The 18,529-nt window shown below is 40.3% G+C and overlaps 1 protein-coding gene across 2 annotated transcripts; it reads left to right on the forward strand.

Annotated features, from left to right (window-relative positions):
* The first annotated feature begins 1,323 nt into the window (after positions 1-1,323).
* Positions 1,324-15,792, forward strand: SLC38A2 (solute carrier family 38 member 2). Of its 2 annotated transcripts, XM_086399789.1 has the most exons (16): positions 1,324-1,601; positions 2,734-2,931; positions 3,215-3,296; positions 3,445-3,560; positions 6,510-6,583; positions 6,678-6,770; positions 6,901-6,982; positions 8,383-8,465; positions 8,854-8,912; positions 9,004-9,171; positions 9,578-9,657; positions 9,772-9,872; positions 10,457-10,581; positions 10,947-11,091; positions 11,202-11,299; positions 12,783-15,792. In XM_086399789.1, the coding sequence occupies exons 2-16, from the start codon at positions 2,816-2,818 to the stop codon at positions 12,879-12,881; spliced, it is 1,521 nt and encodes a 506-aa protein (XP_086255915.1). In that variant the 5' UTR covers positions 1,324-1,601; positions 2,734-2,815; the 3' UTR covers positions 12,882-15,792. The 2 variants fall into 2 exon arrangements, with proteins under 2 accessions (XP_086255915.1, XP_086255916.1); XM_086399790.1 differs by lacking the exon at positions 3,445-3,560.
* Positions 15,793-18,529: the final 2,737 nt, after the last annotated feature.

Raw genomic sequence — 18,529 nt, forward strand, 5'->3', positions numbered from 1 at the left:
AGCCTTCCTGAGGCTCAGTGACTAAGCCCTGAGTGATGGCGATGGGAAGTTGGGTTCTAAAGCAAGAAAGAGTATTGTTTAGGTGAGACTGGTCTGACCAGTTGAAGGGGTTGGGAAGAAAGGAGTATAAAGTGGAATCGGGTCCTCCCATGTCAATCATACACACTGGTGCAAGCCAAGGGCTTGCATCCTCACGTGTCATGGCAACAGTTGTACAGATTTCCTCAGGAAAACATTGAAAGCAAAAATTGTGATCACACCCAACCCTGCTCAGTCTCTCCCACGTCTCCAAAAGGAAGAGAGCAGTAGGTCAGGTCGTTTGTTTATTCGTTCATTCAACCAACAATTCTCTCTCCTAAGAGGCCTTTGTTTCCAGCCTTTCCGGCAGCATCGAGTATTCCACAGCGAAGGGTCCCCCTAGTTGCCTGGCTAAGCAAGAACACATCCACACTGGAAGGGGAGCACCGGCATTCCAAAGGAGGCAGTGCCTCTGTAAATAGGAGAGAAAGGCGAGGAGGGCGAGAAGAGCTCTTCATTTGGGGTGGTGGAATGAGCGAAACATGTCCAGGAAGGAAAAACGGGATCCTACACCCCCTCGGAGGAGCCGAGTCGCCCACTGGGGACCCTTGCAAAGAGTCTGGCTTGCCGGGCAGGATGTCGCTTTACACTTCATAGGGTTTTCCATCTCCGTACAAAAAGGATATCCCGATATGGAGCTGCCAACCGACCTAATCAGGCTTGTTCTGAAGAATGAAAGCAGGTCTAGAAACGAGAAGAAAGAACGAGAACAGAAACCTACCATGGAGACTACGTTGCTCCGTTGGCCCAAGAGTGCGAGAGAAAATCCCCCTGTAAATCATAAAAATAACATGCAGAAAAGCACTGGATGGGCGGGATGTGTCCCCAAAGAGCCTAGAGGAGAAAGGAAAGCCTGCTGGTAACTCGGACACGAGCATATTTGGAGAAAGAGCATATTTGGCACCAGTCTGGGCTGAAAGGGACAGACAGGGGAAAGCACGGGCGAGGGGAGGGGGTCTTTCAGGCTGACCAGAGTCAGCAGAGTGGAGTTAGCCTGGAAGGAGCAGGGGAGGAAGCAGGCGGGGCTAGGCTGCTTGATTCCGCCACCCGGGAGGGGCGCAGTGGGGCAGGGAGGCAGGGGGGGGCAGGGGGCGGGGCGGGGGGCTGGGCGGGGCCTCGCGGGCCCAGGCTGGCCGGGGGCGGAGCCCAGGTAGTGTTGATATACAAAAAAGCAAGCTCGGGAGGCTGGGGCCCCGCCCATTGACGCGTCCTCCCGCTAAAACCCACCGCTCGCCCCGCTGCCTCAGAGCCGCGCGTCGCTGCCGTCCCGGAGCGCTTTTCTCGCACCGCCGCCAGCAGCCCGACCACGCGCTCCGCACACTCGCGCCTTTCCCTTCAGACGGCGGACGCCGGACGATTGGGGCGGCAACTTGCCATTTCCTTGTTTAATTAAAATTCTTTTCCTGGCTCTTGTTGGGTTTTTCGTTTTGTTCTATTTTTCTTTATGATTTTTGTTGACTGAGAAAAACTCACCGAAGTCTTTTGCGTGTTGTTTCCGGGATACAGGAACCCAGACCACCAAGGTAACACGCGCGGGGGCGTCTGTGCAAAAGCCGCGGGGGCCGGGCGGGAGTGGGGGAGGGGCGTCCGGGAGGGGCCGCGGAGGGAAGGCAGCTGTGGGTGTCGTTTCTTCCCGGGGAGGGCGTTTTCGGTTTGCTGGCCAGTCTGCTATCCCGGCCTGCAGCGGGGGTCACTGTCCTCTTATGGGCGGGGGAGGGGCGCGGCGCGGGGGCCGTGTGCCCGCCCAGATCGGAGCCGCATCTTCCCGTTAGGGGGAGGGGAAGCCAGCCAGGCCCGCGGTTCCACTGCGACAAGTCTGGTGACTGATTTAATAAAAACAATTAAATCCAGGGGTCTTGGAATTTGGGGGAGGGCGGATGTGGGTTCGAGCTTTTAATGTAGCAGAGGCCACGATTGGGGAAGACATACCGGGCACATTTGACAATCGGCGATCGATATTGCATCAGTTTCCTTTCCGGGCATAGGAGGGGCCGGCCGGGCGAAGAGCTTGGGAGTCAAATGCCAGTGGACGGGTGTGCTCGAGGGCACGGGCGTGCGCGTGTAAACAAACCCTCGGTTCTCTGCGCGCCCTCTGCTCCTCTTGGGATAAAACTCGTGTCCGCCTAACGCCCCCTTCGAGTCTGTCTGCCGCAGAGGCAATTCCCCATCTGGGGGCTCCAGGCGTGAAAGGATTACGCGGCATTGCTATTGTAAATGCTGGAAACGGGGAGCTGTGTGCCTGGGCTACATGCAATGCACACCTAGCCAAATATCTGGATGGGATGTGTGCCCTGCGTGCCTGTGCACGACCAAGGAGGCTGCGGGAAAAGCGAAACAGAGCTCCCCCCCACGCCCCTTTCGTAAAACTTGGGCTAATAGAGAGGGCAAAACGTTAAATTGCGCGGGAGAGGGTCCTTAGGGTCCCGGAAGGCGCGGGCTTCAGCGGGCGCAGCGTTGCGGTGGGACTATCTTTGTTCTCGGCGGCTTCGCGGTCTGTACTTTTCCGCCCCTCGGCGCGCGCCCCCGCCCCTCGCGCTCGGCTGGTACTTTTCCACTCGCCTGGCGGGGGATGAATCAGCCGCGCTGCGCCTCCCGGCGGTGTCACGTGACCAGGGCGGGCTCTGCAGTCCTGACGCGCCGCCTCTACCTTCACAGGCAGCCGCGCGGGCTCGTGCGTCTCCAAGGACAAAAGGAACTCAGCACTACACTCAGCGTCCGATTCCTCCCGCTGCCCAACATGAAGAAAGCTGAAATGGGAAGGTTCAATATTTCCCCAGATGAGGACAGCAGCAGCTATAGTTCCAACAGCGACTTCAACTACTCCTACCCCACCAAACAAGCTGCTCTGAAAAGGTGGGAGATGTGTGCGTTTTTAAAAACGGCTTGTGTGCATCGGAAGTTCTTTACGTAGAATTCTGTTGCTTAAAATTATTGTAGCATTTGGAGAGAGCGTGTAATCTCTGGAACATTATCTGGTTGTTGTATGGGAACACGCCTTCAGGTCGTGTGAAAGTCGACTACTACTTAATATGCATTTAAAATATGTGACAGCTAAACGCGGGGGCGTTTTGTGTTGAAGCATTCCTTTGTGTATTTCAACCAATTTAGGATTTTTTTTTGTTTTTCTGTTTTGTAGCCATTATGCCGATGTAGATCCTGAAAACCAGAACTTTTTACTTGAATCGAATTTGGGGAAGAAGAAGTATGAAACTGACTTTGTAAGTTAAAAATAATCATTTGTGTTTCTGTGGCTTTATGGAGTAAAAGAATAGTTTTATTTTTAGATTTCAAGTCTAACTTGCCCAAAGCTGGTTTTCTCCATTTAATTATTGTTATATGTTTGGTTATCCTTTTCCCTCTATGTAGCATCCAGGTACTACTTCCTTTGGAATGTCAGTATTTAATCTGAGCAATGCGATTGTGGGCAGTGGAATCCTTGGGCTTTCTTATGCCATGGCTAATACTGGAATTGCTCTTTTTATGTAAGTATGTGTAAGTAGTGAGTCTGCCACGCAGGGCAGTTAATATGATGATACAGCATATATTTTGGCTCCAGAGACTGAATTTACAGTTGCAGTAATTGACTTAATCATTTGCTTAAAATTTAAAATGTGAGAAATCCAATAATCTCTTTATTCTGCTACATAACTGCATGATACCAAAAAAGTCAATTAGGTAGGGAAAATTAGGACAACTTTTAAAACTAATAATCCGAAAAGTCTTTGAGTCGGAGGGAATAAAGTTGAATAGGGATTGGGTATTTATAAAGAACTGTGGATGGATCCAGGGTAAAATTTTTACTCTGGCAAACTCTGAAGCAAGAAATACTTAAAAAGCATGGTACCTTCAACTCCGTTTAGTAAATTGACAGTTTCCCCAAGGACCTGTGGCCTCTTATGTACATAAGGAAAACAACTTATTTTTTTTAATATATAGGGTGTGATGGTATTTGTCTAACCTAGAACATGTTTAAGAAAAGTGAGTCGTAATTTTCTGGACACCGAAAAATAACCCATATGTGATATATATATATATATATATATTTTTTTTTTTTTGGTCTCAATTTTTTGGGTTTTTTTTTTTTTTTTTTTAAATCCATGTCTGTGTGATTACCACAACAAAATGTGACTACTTTAAAAAATATCTGCTTTGAATTGCTTTGGTTTTTTTTTTTTTCCTTAGTTGTCTAGTTAGAATTAGTTACTCCCTGTGCTTTCCCCTGTGAATACGTAGAACAGGATTTTGGAGCAGGAGAAGACTTTCAAACAGTGCTTTTTAACCATTTTAGGGTCACTGACTCTTGGAGAATATAAAACTATGGACCTTATTTCCAGGAAAAAAGCATAAAAGAAAAATACCTGTGATTTTGAATATATGTTTCCGCGATGTTTGTATCATTGTTCCTAAGATTGGGCTACAGTGGACTCCTGGCTAAGGCACTTTCTTTTTAGGGTGATTTACTGTGCAGACAAGGAAACTACGTATACACAGAGCATGGAATTCGCTCTTTGCTACAGTCTTATTTTAGTTAGCTGACTGGTGCCTCTACTCAAGTTATTTTTTTCTAGCAGAAGAGAATGTTCATCAAAAGAAAAGCAAGCCTTTGCAAAACTCTGCTTTGTGGTGAAATTCCACATGTGTTAAGTGTGGCTTTGAGCACTGGAAGCTAGGATTCACTCACCATGCTTCATCAACCATGAGGCTTTTTGAGGTCTAAGACCAAGAGCCAGGAATTTACATAGAAAGAACCCCAGAGTTTTCAAAGTTTTTAGTGGGGTATTTGAATGGCATCATTGTTAAATGTTTGAAACCCTTCCTAACTCTTCATGTAAAAACCAGAGGCAATTTTTAAATGCTTCCAGTGTGGTTGTGGTGCAGAATTTACATGAGGTAAAATGCTACCTTTGTTTCATAAAGGAACTCAGAATTCTGATATGTACCCTTGCACTTTTGAAATTATTTATACTTTAGTAGTGTTTGAATGTTTGATTATTCAATAAATGGCTAAATAATATCACAAATGCTAAAGTGAGTTTTAAATCCGTCACTGTTTTACACAGTATATGTCGAGGTATAAAGGTAAATGGTCCAAAAGCCTCGTGGCTGCCCTCATCTGGTTAAACAACTCTGTAGCTTACCCTATAAAGAAGACCCAGTCTTGAGATTGAAAGTGACCTCAAAGGTTATGGAGTCTGTTCATTCCTCGTCTTCTCTGTGTAAAAGAGGGACTGAGTTTGTTAGCACACTTTCAACATTGTTTTTGATTAAGCCATGCTTTGTTCAGTTAGCGATGAGGCTGATGGTGTCATTGCCACTGCAGATTAGACACCGTTAAACTTTTGGCATTGGAACGGCAGCTTAATGCCACCAGCTATGTTTAACTAACAGACATCTATTTCTTTGCCAGACCTTAAATGGTACTTTATTCAGTTTGCCATTTCAGAATTTGGAAAATGTGACTGTCATCTTATTTGCAGAGTCTTCTATGAGTTTCCCTGTTTTGATTTTTTGTTGTTGTTGTTGGCTCATTTTAATAAAAAGAAATTTGTTTTTCTCGGCTTGCCTGGTGGGGAGGAAAGGAAAGCTGGAATGAGAGACAATGTGTGCCCTAAAGGAAAACTTAGTGACTGAGTAGAGAACCTTTTAGTTCTTCTCTATTCTTTTTTTTTCTCCTGTTCCATCCAAGCGAAAGGACTGAGGGAGGAGACAGCCCAGTCTCACTGATAGATTGCTTGTTCTCACACAGACATTGTTTAACTTTGTGACAGTGCTGGGCTTGTCTTCCATACCATGGGGCACAGTATAGTACATCTTCTCAGTAGTTACTCCTCTGATGTGTGCTGATGACACCCATCAATTTTACAAATAACTGATGACAGTTTTTTGTAAAGCTGTCCCTGACACTTAGCATGTATCATCCCTCCTTCCTTTATATAGTCCCATTCCTATGCTTACCTATATGGTTCAAGGGAACTCCAGACCTTTCCTGAACTTGTCTCAATTGGATTTCCCAAGTAACTGGCAAATGTTAAAAGCGTTTTATAGGTATAGGAACTATTACAACACAAAGAAGTAGCAAGTACATAACTAATTACCATGGTAGCAGAATCAGAATATAAGTCTTATAACTCTACCACTGGAAAGTTAATCTTTCCAGTGTCTCCCAGCACCTTTGGTTCAGTGGGTGGACCCTGTTCATAACCAGTACTGTAGAGCTATTACCTGAGACATGATGCAGTCATGTTTAGGGCCAGGTAAGAACTTGTTGACACGCTAGCCAGAAGAGTGAACACACATCATTGGGGTCATTCTGTCTAGCAAAAATATTAGGACAGGTTTTGTATTTAATGTTTAAATAGAGTCAAAAAGAATCATCTTTTAAGTATAAACGTGCTTATGTATAACCCTGTACCTTTTTCTTCTCTCATCAGAATTCTGTTGACATTTGTGTCAATATTTTCCCTGTATTCTGTTCATCTCCTTCTGAAGACTGCCAATGAAGGAGGTATGGTAGCACTCTGTATTTCTAAAACAATTATGCCTATCATGATTTTCTTTATCTCCCTTCATGCATCTGTGTTCTTTAAATTAAATTATAGGGTCTTTATTATATGAACAGCTGGGACATAAAGCATTTGGAATGGTTGGGAAGCTCACAGCATCTGGATCCATTACAATGCAGAACATTGGAGGTAAGAGTTTTTAAAAGATGATTTGGGTATAGTTTTTTGCTCTTTATGTAGCAGAGAGTGGTGACACGCTATTTTTGGTGTCACATGCAACATTTTGCACTTGTAATGGTATAATTTTGTTTTCCTCCAGCTATGTCAAGCTACCTCTTCATAGTGAAATATGAGTTACCTTTGGTGATCCAGGCATTAATGAACATTGAAGATACAAATGGGTAGGTGCTAAGTAAGGTTACTCATAAGAAACAATTGCAGTCTAAAATGATTAGATACATTTTATCAAAGTTGGATACAAAATGATTATCAGTAAATTATTTTTTGTTAATATTCCTGTTGAAACTGACCAAGAAGTCCGCCAGAAACTGATTTGAACTTCACAAAGGAAAGGCCAAGATAGTGGCTAGATAGCTAACTGAATAACAAATTTCAAATGTATGTATGTATGTAAACAGGTTTTCTGAAACTACTTAGTTTCTCTGTCCCCAGAAGATTCAGTTGAATAACTTATACCCCAACCTAAGTTAGGACTAACATTTTGAATTACATTAAAAATCAATCCCTGTCTGATTTTTGTGAATTGGAAAATCTGTTGAAAATGCAGAATACCAGAAAATGTATGGCCATGCTGTAGAAACCTTGTCCTTCCAGCAGAGTTACTCATCCGAGCAGACTAACAGGTTTTTATCTAAAGTAAACATGAGGAGGGATAATGTACTTCCCTGCTTACATGCAGCTCATATCTCAAAACAGAAAAGTGTGGTTATCTCTGCAGCATTTGAAACCTAATAAGCTGGTCTTTAAATGTTAGTTTTCTGTGGGGGGTCTTTATTGCTAAAGTGAGCTGAGTTAGAATTGACAGGGCAATTAGAATTTGAAAATAAGTGATTTAAAGCAAGGTATAGTTGATTACCTAAAAAGGAAAAAACATTGCTAAAACTTTTAGAGAGGTGCATAACATTTTCTCTGAGTTCAGAAGGGATCTTTTTACTGTTGGAGTCAAGGTGGGTCAAGGTGTCACATACTCTTGACAGCCTGAAATAAGCTCTTGTTTGGAGGGGACTGGGTTTTGTTGTTTGTTTTTTGCCTATGTATTTTATCGAACTGTGAAAAAATTTCCGTGTTGAAATGTTTAGTAAGTACATTTGCTAACAAATGTCTGATAGAAACTTGTTTTAAAATTTCCTTGTTTCCAGCATTTAAAAAATGTGAGCTAAAGCTATGACAAAGTTGGTGTACAATTTTCTAAAAATGCTTAAAGATAAGATTAACTGGCTTAACAATGCCGCTTTGTTCCCTCCGTTAGTATCAAGCCTTTAAGAAGCATTTTATGTTATGAAGCAGCTGGCAGCCTTCCCAGAGCAAACAGTGGGACAAAAGTGATACTGTTGCAGACCCCATTTCTAACCTGAGTGAATATTCATTGTGGACACTAAGTTAGAAAGCTGTTTCTGCCTATGTGGGCTTTTTGAATAAGTGATAACTCTTTCCAACCTGTCTGTCTCTCTCTCTCTCTTTTTTTTTTTAAGTATAAAACGAGCCCTGTGAGAAGAAATATATGTTATTCTGAGGATATTTATGACTGGTTGTGACCTTGGTTTTCTTTTCTTTCATTCAGATTGTGGTATCTGAACGGTGACTATTTGGTTCTGCTGGTATCACTGGTGCTCATTCTTCCCTTGTCACTGTTGAGGAATTTAGGTGAGCAAATCCATCTCTAAAGAGAATTGAAATGAGCTCCACCAACTAGTTGGCTTTCTCTTAATAGAAAATAATGAAGGCTGAGTTAAAGAACCCCAAAAACATACCTTGGAGAATTGCATTCGTAACTTGCCAGTCTTCAAGAAATTCTACCAAAAGGCCCAAGCACTTGGTTGCCATTTAGAACATCTTGTGCTTTATAAAAAATGCAAAAGGGATAGTTGTTACCAATTTAGTTATTAACAAGTATTTTTAAGTAATTCTGCGTCTTGCTGTATAAGAATTAGAAATTTCATGTGTCCACACTGAAGTCTTAGAAACAGAATTGAGTCATATTTGCCCTAAACCTGATTTAGTAAATGAATCCCATGTTTTTTCCTCCTTGTAGGATATTTGGGATATACCAGTGGCCTTTCCTTGCTGTGTATGATGTTCTTTCTGATTGTGGTAGGTATAATTTTTCTTTAAAGCTAAAGATTCTTTTTCTAAGCCCTGTCACATTATTCATTCTAACAAATGCAAAATAATATATTTTCAGGTGATTTTCAAGAAATTTCAGATTTCTTGTCCTGCGGAAATTGCTTTTCTAGTTAATGAAACAGTAAACAGCAGCTTAACACAGCCAGCAACTTTTCTACCTGATATGGGTTTTAATAGGACTGAAAGTGATTCTTGCCAACCACGTTATTTTATCTTCAACTCACAGGTAACTATAATCATTTTGTTTTCAAAGAAAGATTTTGGGGAAGAAAATAGGGAAAACAACCCACTGGAAGTTTTAACACTCCCAAGGTAAAGGGAGGTGAGGTAGTAGCTTCCTCTTTAGGAAGCGTGGTTATTAGTTCATTATTGAGGACTGAGAAGAAAGTGTTGGTTTGTATCTTAAAGTAGATTGAAAGATGAGAAGATCATCTCATCTTAGTAACTGCCACATTCAGAAGTGAGAATATTGGTCACACCTAGTGAACAAATTAGAAGAGCTAATTAGGCAAGAAAACATTTTAAGCTTTGATTTCTAAGATTAATGAGTATAAAATGTAGGTTGCAGGACTGTGATATCGCATGAGTTTGTTACATCAGGATGTTAAGAAGGGTTTCACATTTTTTTGCAGACTGTCTACGCTGTGCCAATTCTGACCTTTTCATTTGTCTGTCATCCTGCTATTCTTCCTATTTATGAAGAGCTTAAAGGGTGAGTGCTTTAGCAACTTTTATATAAATTAATTGGAAAAGCTGGAAAAATACTAGATTACTGCTACAACTACGGCTATAATATGCATGTATATTTTCCTTTGAATTTGTGCAGCCGCAGCCGTAGAAGAATGATGAATGTGTCCAAGATTTCCTTTTTTGCTATGTTTCTCATGTACCTGCTTGCTGCCCTCTTTGGATACCTGACATTTTACGGTAAATAATGTCTAGTTTACAAAAAGGACAATTAATGAAATGAAATTCATACTTTGTATGTATAGTTCTGTCACTTTAAATGCTCAGTCTGTTTCAGTATATTTCATATTTGTGATGAGCAATTGAACCTAGAGTTTAGAATTTCCTGTAGTGTATATTGAATCAGTAATTTCTAGAGAACAGGCTCCAAAATCCACCATTAGCCATATGATGGCATTTTTATATGTGATGTGCTTGCATCTAGGTTCATCCTGGCTCTCCTCTCCCGTTCCCTTCAGATTATACAACACACATGCAGACTGTAAGCCAAACCCTGGGATTTAGCTATTTAGCTCCTGTTGTTTTTAATGGGGGTCATGTGGCTAAATCTCTCCTAGGTATTTAGAAAAATTTTTCTTCAATGTTATTTTAATTGCATTAACCCTAATTCCAAATTAATCTTATTAGCCTCTTAGTTTATAGTCGTTTTGTGAGTAGCTAATAACTTTGGTGCAGATAATAGCTGTAAGTTAGATTTTTCTAACTAATCTCCAGAGAAAACAACACACATGAAGCGTTTTTTCTTTTTTTGTCTTTCTCTATAGGACACGTTGAGTCAGAATTGCTTCATACCTACTCCTCTGTCATGGAAACTGATATTCTGCTTCTCATTGTCCGTTTGGCTGTGTTGGTGGCTGTCACCCTGACAGTACCTGTTGTCATTTTCCCAGTAAGTGATCACCTGCTCTCTTTTCAGTAGGAATGAGTTGTTAGACATGAAGATTTGTGAGATTTTTGTGTTCTCTAAGAAGAAAAACACTACTACAGCAGTATCAAGGGTTTTTGGTTTTGAAAGGTTTTTTTTGTTGTTGTTGTTAATGTTTTGTCCATCTTTAAAAGACATCTTGGGATCTTTTCCCATAATTCAGGATATAATGATCTTTCTAATGCTTAGATGTTTAGGAAAAGAGCAGTAGAGGAGGGGTACACTTTGAGTATTTAAATAGCTACTTGTTTAGGTGTAGTTCCTGTTGTTTGTAGCTCTTTTTCATTGATTAAAGCTGCAGTTTTGATTTATTCACTTATTTTTTGCAGATCCGGAGTTCCATAACTCATTTGCTGTGTGCATCGAAAGAGTTCAGTTGGTGGCGTCATAGTGTCATTACAGTGTCTATCTTGGTGTTTACCAATTTGCTTGTCATCTTTGTACCAAATATTAGGGATATCTTTGGTTTCATTGGTAAGTTTTGGGAAGTATCAAAGTTGATTGAATTATCAGGAGTTTTAAAGTTAAAGGAATAGCAAGTGATTCATTGAATTCTTAAGAAATAGTCAATGCTGTTTTTACAGGTGCATCTGCAGCTGCTATGTTGATTTTTATTCTTCCATCTGCATTCTATATCAAGTTAGTGAAGAAAGAACCTATGAAGTCTGTACAAAAGATTGGGGTGAGTGAGAGTTTATGACCATAAGAATAATAATAATCTAATGCCAGAAGTTCCTCAACTGATTGTAATTTTAGTCTCCTAAATGTCATTTGTTGTAGTTTCATTTTAAGTTTCTAATAAATATACCTATAAATGTGTACTTCACAGATGGAAGAATGGGGGAGGAGGGGAGGGGAGAGATGGTTTGCCTTCTGATATGTATTCTTAAGTTTATTGCAAGAAAGTTGCTAGATACTTTAGAAATAGGAATAGAGGTTAAAAGTATAACCTTGACCACCTGCTGTGTGACAGGCAGTTAAATGGGCCTGGAGTGTATAAAAGAGAATAAAAATGGAGTATTTAGTCAAATGAGACTAACCATTTTCAAAGCAAAGCTCAAGTGGGGTCAGGGGGTTATTACACTATAAAGTATAATAACAACTGATTTTACAAAGATTATGATATGTTAACCACAAACGATCCTGGTGGGATACTTAGAAGAAGAAAGACTGCATTTCAGTCCTTTTTTTCCACAACTGTTGTCTGACTGAAGTACTAGAAATGCTTATGAACCAACAACTGTTATCTTGTTTTACTCAAAATACCTGGTGCAATAATTGAAGAGTAAAATTAGAGTAGACCTACTCATGTCTCTTGGAAAAACCTCCAGCTTTAGCTTGGGCTACATTTTTAAGATAACTTAGATTTGATTTTAAAAGTTAAGATTTTTCCCTTTCAAAAATGCAAAATACCAGTCCAGTTTTGTTGCCTGCAATAGTTTACTTAGTAAAAAAAATTATTTACTTTTTCTTTTGATACAAAGGAATGAGAAGGGAAAGTTTGAAAAGATTTTAAAGATACAGTAACTTAGTATTCTGTGGATAACCCCTTGATCATTCAGTGGCTTCCCTTGCGGCTCAGATCATAGTCTTCCTGCAATGCAGGAGACCTGGGTTCGATCCCTGGGTCAGGAAGATCCCTTGGAGAAGGAAATGGCAACCCGCTCCAGTATTCTTGCCTGGAAAATCCCATGAATGGAGGAGCCTGGAAGGCTACAGTCCATGGGCTCACAAAGAGTTGGACACAACTGAGCGACTTTCCTTACTTAACTTTGATGGTTCAAGACAGTTTAGTGAGTTAAACTGTAGCTCTGTGAAATAATACAGACATACTTTTAGGAATTTATTGTATGTGCTAATTCACTGAGTCCTGTCCAACTCTTTGGGACCAACTGACTATTGCTCACTAGTGCAAATCCTGTGTTCGTGGATTTCTCCAGACAAGAGTACTGGAGTAGGTTGCCATTTCCTACTCTAGGGGATCTTCCCAACCCAGGAATCAAACCCACATCTCTTGTGTCTCCTGCATTGGCAAGCGGGTTCTTTACCACTAGCGCCACCTGGGAGCCCCTTTAGAATCTATAAGCCTAGTTTTTAGAAGTAGAAGAATATTTAGCATATATGTGTTGTTGCTTGCTAATCCATTTTCTCTGTGCTCATTGCAGGCTATGTTCTTCCTGCTCAGTGGCATAGTGGTGATGACCGGAAGCATGGCCTTGATTGTGTTGGATTGGGTCCACAATGCCCCGGGAGGTGGCCATTAACCACCACCTCTAAAACTCCACAGTAGTCCATTTGATGCCAGTGTTGAGTCTACAGCTCTCAACTACTATGAAATTTCACCTAATATTTTCAGTTTCACTTCCTTTTGAAGTGCAGATTCCTCGCTGGTTCTTCTGAGTGCAGAATAAGTGAACTCTTGTTTTGTTTTGTTTTGTTCTTAAAGAAACTATTCTGTATGGTAGAAATGGATATTAACACCAAACCACGAGTCTCGGGTTAACGGAAGTGACAATTTTATTCCATTCCAGAGAATGGACGAACTCTTAACTTTAATCAAGCCACATGTTTGGCTGTGTCATTGTTTAACTTGGATATTTTATGATTTTACTTGAATGTGCCTAATGGAACCATTCGATGTGAGAAATAATTCTTTTTAATTTACAGCAAAGTATTGAAATAACCATTGAGAAAAACACTATTATTTTTTGTACCAAAAATATTCAAAGACCTCAGAAGCACTATTTTATTTTTTAAAAATTGCTTTTTTTGAACTTTATCCAAAAGCAGTTGTCAGTGAATTCCATGAAAAAAATCATTGTTACTTAAAAACAATTACTATTAGTATTATGAAATGATTTGCCTTTTTGTAGGCATACTAAGCCAAATACTTTTTTTTAATCCAAAATAATTTTTAGAGGAAATGATATAATGAAAAATTACACTGTAATTAGGAGCATTTTCCATTCAGACTTTACCTTTAAAGACAATTGGTTGATTGTGGCTACACCAAATCAGGTGAACTCTGTTCATCACTTTTCTTCTCTGTCCCCAAATATTTTTGTTCATTTAGACTCTGAAATATTTATGGCTTCAGTCTATTAGAATGGAAGATAATGCAGGTATTTCTGTGGGAAATAAAATAACTAATTTTGAGGTACCAAATAGTGCAATTGGGTAAAACAGGGTTTATTCAGTTGCATCTGCCTCCAGAGTTGGGTTGACAGCTCTGGATTTTTTTGGGCCAGCCCTTTTTTGGCATTGCTTCCAAAAGTGGAAAATGGGCATTTGATGGCTGTAGGCCAAAACTGTTCTATCCAGAGAGTACAACTTTTCATATGGCTCATCTGCTATGGAAGTGTGAATTACTTGACAATGTATGGTTTAGTTGTGTTCATGTTTTGTCTACAGTAGAGGTCTAATTAATCCATAGGTTACACCTATATTTGCTATAAGTTCTCTTCATATAGGCCACTGGGTTTCTCATGCAGTAAGCTTTTTAAAAAAACTCACGTGCACTGCATTGTCATCTCATTCTTGTACAATGTAGAATTACTTGTTTACATCCAACAAATGGTTAGCTAGGGAAAACAGTGCAACCTGAGTGTAACTATTGGTCCGACTGCATGATCACCCTTCCATTTCAATCCCAGTTAGAAGTGAAACAATTACTTGGCTTTAAGAGCACATTTATTGTATGTCATGGTGTATGGTGAATATGTTATTAAATAATGTGGTACTTCGCTCATTAGGCATAATGTCTAAAATCTAATACACATAATTCCATTAGTGGTTGAGGGAAGCAAATAATGGAATCATCAGTTTGTCACCTGACTGTAAGGTTGTTCTCTTGAACTTAACATTTTTAGTTTTAGGCAAGGGCCAGAAATGTGGCAGACATGATTTTTGTTACGCATTCTTGTATTATATGTGACTCAGTTGCAGACAAGATGTGTCTATAGTCAGAGACCCTTGTGGAACTGAACTGGAAGACGTCTTGTAGTGCTCCATTGGGTGAAACCAATGGTCCATTTTTGTTTGTTGCTACAAAAATGAAAGTGGGGACCATCTCGAAAGGCAGTGAGAAGACGGATTCTACAGCACTGCTTTCATTCAATTGGGCTTTTGGCACTCCATTCGAATCCAGAACCTCACCTCTAGCTCAGACCAAGAATTGGCACTTCTGCTTGAATTCCTGGAAAGAATTGCTGGTTTTGTAACTTAAGACTTGCCTGGGAATACCTCTACAGTTTACATCCTTTTATTTGGGAGAAAATACCGAGGCAACCAGGAAGAAATGAAAAAAAAAAAATCGATGTGGAAGGTTCCTCCAGTCCCCTGGCTCTTTGAGGTTCCAAATCAACTGCCAAGGGTAAATTTCATTGCATGATTTTCTTGGAGCTATCTTTGTCTATCTGGAGGTTCCTAAACAGTGAATTCCCAGTAATGAGCAGTCTTCAGTATTAAAACCACTGTCTTGTCACCTCATTTTGCATTGCTGTCTTCCGTGGATGTTTCAGTTATAACTAATGTTATTTATAGAACAGCATTAATCCATTAAAGCTAACCTATTTTTCAATATTTATGATAATCTTATGTACATACAGTGTCTGTCCATATGTATTTGTAAATAGGTTGTATATAATGTCAGGTTTGGGTCTTGGGTTGAAATGTATATATCCTTATAAGTTTCTTAACTGCATTTTGATGAATTCACATTATGTATCTATAAGAATTGTCCCAAAAGTACCTGTACAGAGATTTCAATAAACAAATTGACAAATTGTGTAAACACTAAAAATTTAAAATACTGTTAAAATTGTATTTGCAATAAGCAGACTATGTGAACAACACATTTTTTTCATGAAAACTTGGTGCAAGTTCAGAACTCTTAAATTTTAAATAAGGTCTAAACTTTCAAAATGTATTAGCTATTAAAACATCACATTAAAACATGATCTAATGTAATGAAATCAAATATGCTCTAGTGTGGTGGAAGACCTTTGAGAACCTGGATGTGGTAAGCTTTCTGTATATAATGTAAATATCCCCACTGTACTGTTATAGAGGCCAACAATTCCAGTAAGACTTGTTGGCAAAGAGTGCTACACCGTTTCAATGAAACATTGTATGTTTGTTTTAACTGAACTAAAATAAATACAAGCTTAATCCTGAGCAGCAGTGTTTTATTTGAAGCAGTGATAAGTCGTGTCTTGTGTATTTTGTAAGCACAGTAAGGTAGCACTTAGTAGGGGTTCATATAGTGTTAGTGATTATGATGAAGCAAAAATGGTCATCAAAAATGTTTGCGTACCAAGTATTTGGAGGAATGGAAAAAAAAAAAACTTTTTTTTAATCTGGAGGACCAAGTCTTGAACCTGCTGTAAGTTAACAGTGCACCATAATCACACCTGGGGAGCTTTTTAATGTGCCAGTATCTGGGGACTCCAGGTCCAAAAACTAGGGTCCTGAGGGAATTAAGTTTTCTGGAGCATGTGCCTATGTAGGCTGATTCCATGGGTCTGGAGGGCAGCCTAGGAATTTTTATTTGTTTCTCCAGAAAGGTATCCAAGTGATTTCTGATGCATAAGTAAAATAAGGGGTGCTGAAATAGGCCTGGGAAGAAGTCAGATGAGTTCAGCCCTTGTGGAATAGTTCCAGTAAAGGAAAGGAAGTGTTATGGCTGGAGAGAGAGCAGACCAGCTGAAAGTTACCTGAGGGATGGACACTGAGGAAGTTTACTGACATACACACTGTAGCTCAGGTGTGGCCCGCTGGTTGGTTGAAAGCTTGAGGATTAGAAAGTGAAATACCCAAAACAGGTGTGCCCGGGAGTGGTTCCAAAGACAAAGGGAACCTTGAATGCAATAAATTTATATCCGGTTACTAACATTGTGCAAGAGGGAAGGAAATTGTGTTTAGAAAGTACAGCAGAATTTGCAACATCTCAAGAACAAAGGACTAACAGAGTTTCTAGTCACCCGAGAAGCTTTAATGGAACAGCTACTGTGTGCAAGTAACGTGCCCATGGAAAGAGGCTGGGGTAATGTGTCAGACTCAGGTTTTCACAGAATCCAGTTTTCAGTCACACCATTTTTAAAATCTAGTGAAATGATTTCATTTTTAAGAAATACTGAACTCTGGATGCCAGTTTATTGATCTGAAATTTGAAATATATTTGGTGCGTGGGTCACTTGAGATAAATTTCAGCTCTACAGAGAGCCAGATATTTCCAGTAAGCTTGAGGAATAGCCAAGGAACAGAAAAATCCAGAGCTGTTTATCATCTTGGAAATACTCTTACCTAGAGAATTCATTTTAGTTCAGTTTCTGACAACAAAGTAAAGAAGATCCACTTAATTAACATAAGCAAGAATGATGGCAGAGACTTCCTGTCAAAGGTGGGAAACCAGCTGTCTACTGGAGTAGTGAGTGGCCTTGTTAAGAACAACAACCCGATGGAGTCAATCTGCCAGGATTGGGAAGAAGGGGCCGTCCTGTTATGCCTATAAAAGAAAGAGCTTGACATGCCTACACCCGTGCTGCTGCTGCTGCTGCTAAGTCGCTTCAATTGTGTCCGACTCTGTGAGACCCTATAGACGGCAGCCCACCAGGCTCTGCTGTTCCTGGGATTCTCCAAGCAAGAACACTGGAGTGGGTTGCCATTGCCTTCTCTGGGCCACACCACTGGACCTCTAGAAACTTTTATGAGGTTCATATGAAACACATTTTTATCACTTTCTTAAAATAACATTAAAATATCCATTTGGTATTTGCATTGGACTGCATCAAAATAGTAGTTTAGCTATGGAAACAATAACACATCTAGTAAAAAATCTTTTGTCCCTTCACTTTGAAGTAATTGTCTTTCTTGGAAAAAAACAATGGCAGTGAGCTTCTTAGAAGGAGACTGGGGTACCTCAGAAAATTAAATGTTAAACAGGCTAATACGACCCAGCAATCCCACTGCTGGGAATACACACCAAGGAAACCAGAATTGAAAGAGACACGTGTACCCCAATGTTCATCGCAGCACTGTTCACAATAGCCAGGACATGGAAGCAACCTAGATGCCCATCGGCAGACGAATGGATAAGAAAGCTGTGGTACATATACACAATGGAATCTTACTCAGCTATTAAAAAGAATGTATTTGAATAAATTCTAATGAGGTGGATGAAACTGGAGCCTATTATACAGAGTGAAGTAAGCCAGAAAGAAAAACACCAATACAGTATATTAATGCATATATATGGAATTAAGAAAGATGGTAACGATGACCCTATATGCAAGACAGGAAAATAGACACAGATGTAAAGAACAGACTTTTGGACTCTGTGGGAGAAGGCGAGGGTGGAATGATTTGAGAGACTAGCATTGGAACATGTATATTATGTGAAACAGATCACCAGTCCAGGTTCAATGCATGAGAAAGAGTGTTCAGGGCTGGTGCACTGGGATGACCCTGAGGGATGAGATGGGGACGGAGGTGGGAGGGAGGTTCAGGATGGGGAACACATGTACACCCATGGCTGATTCATGTGAATGTATGGCAAAAACCACCACAATATTGTAAAGTAATTAGCCTCCAATTAAAATTAAAAAAAAAAAGAAACTTGCAAAATAAAAAGTTAAACAGGCTAGATTTATTCTAGAGACCTCAATGACAGGTGTGCAGACTTCATGATGGGGCTATACAGTTAGATTCAGAGCAACTTGTCCAGCCAACTTCTGGAGATAAACACTGGCTAATAATGGGTCCTAATTTCTAGTCAGGTGAACAGGTAATACAGCAGAGCCATGGCTGCAGGACTCACCCCCTGGCTGAGAGAACAGTTTTCACAGAAAGAGCCCTGCATCCTGGGAAACACCTCAGTTCCAGACAAATTCGAATGGCTGATCTAGTAAAATAG

This window comes from Bos grunniens, chromosome 5 (genome assembly GCF_055505025.1).
Source record: "Bos grunniens cultivar Pamir isolate PY7600 chromosome 5, Bosgru_T2T1.0, whole genome shotgun sequence".
Lineage (NCBI taxonomy): Eukaryota > Metazoa > Chordata > Mammalia > Artiodactyla > Bovidae > Bos > Bos grunniens.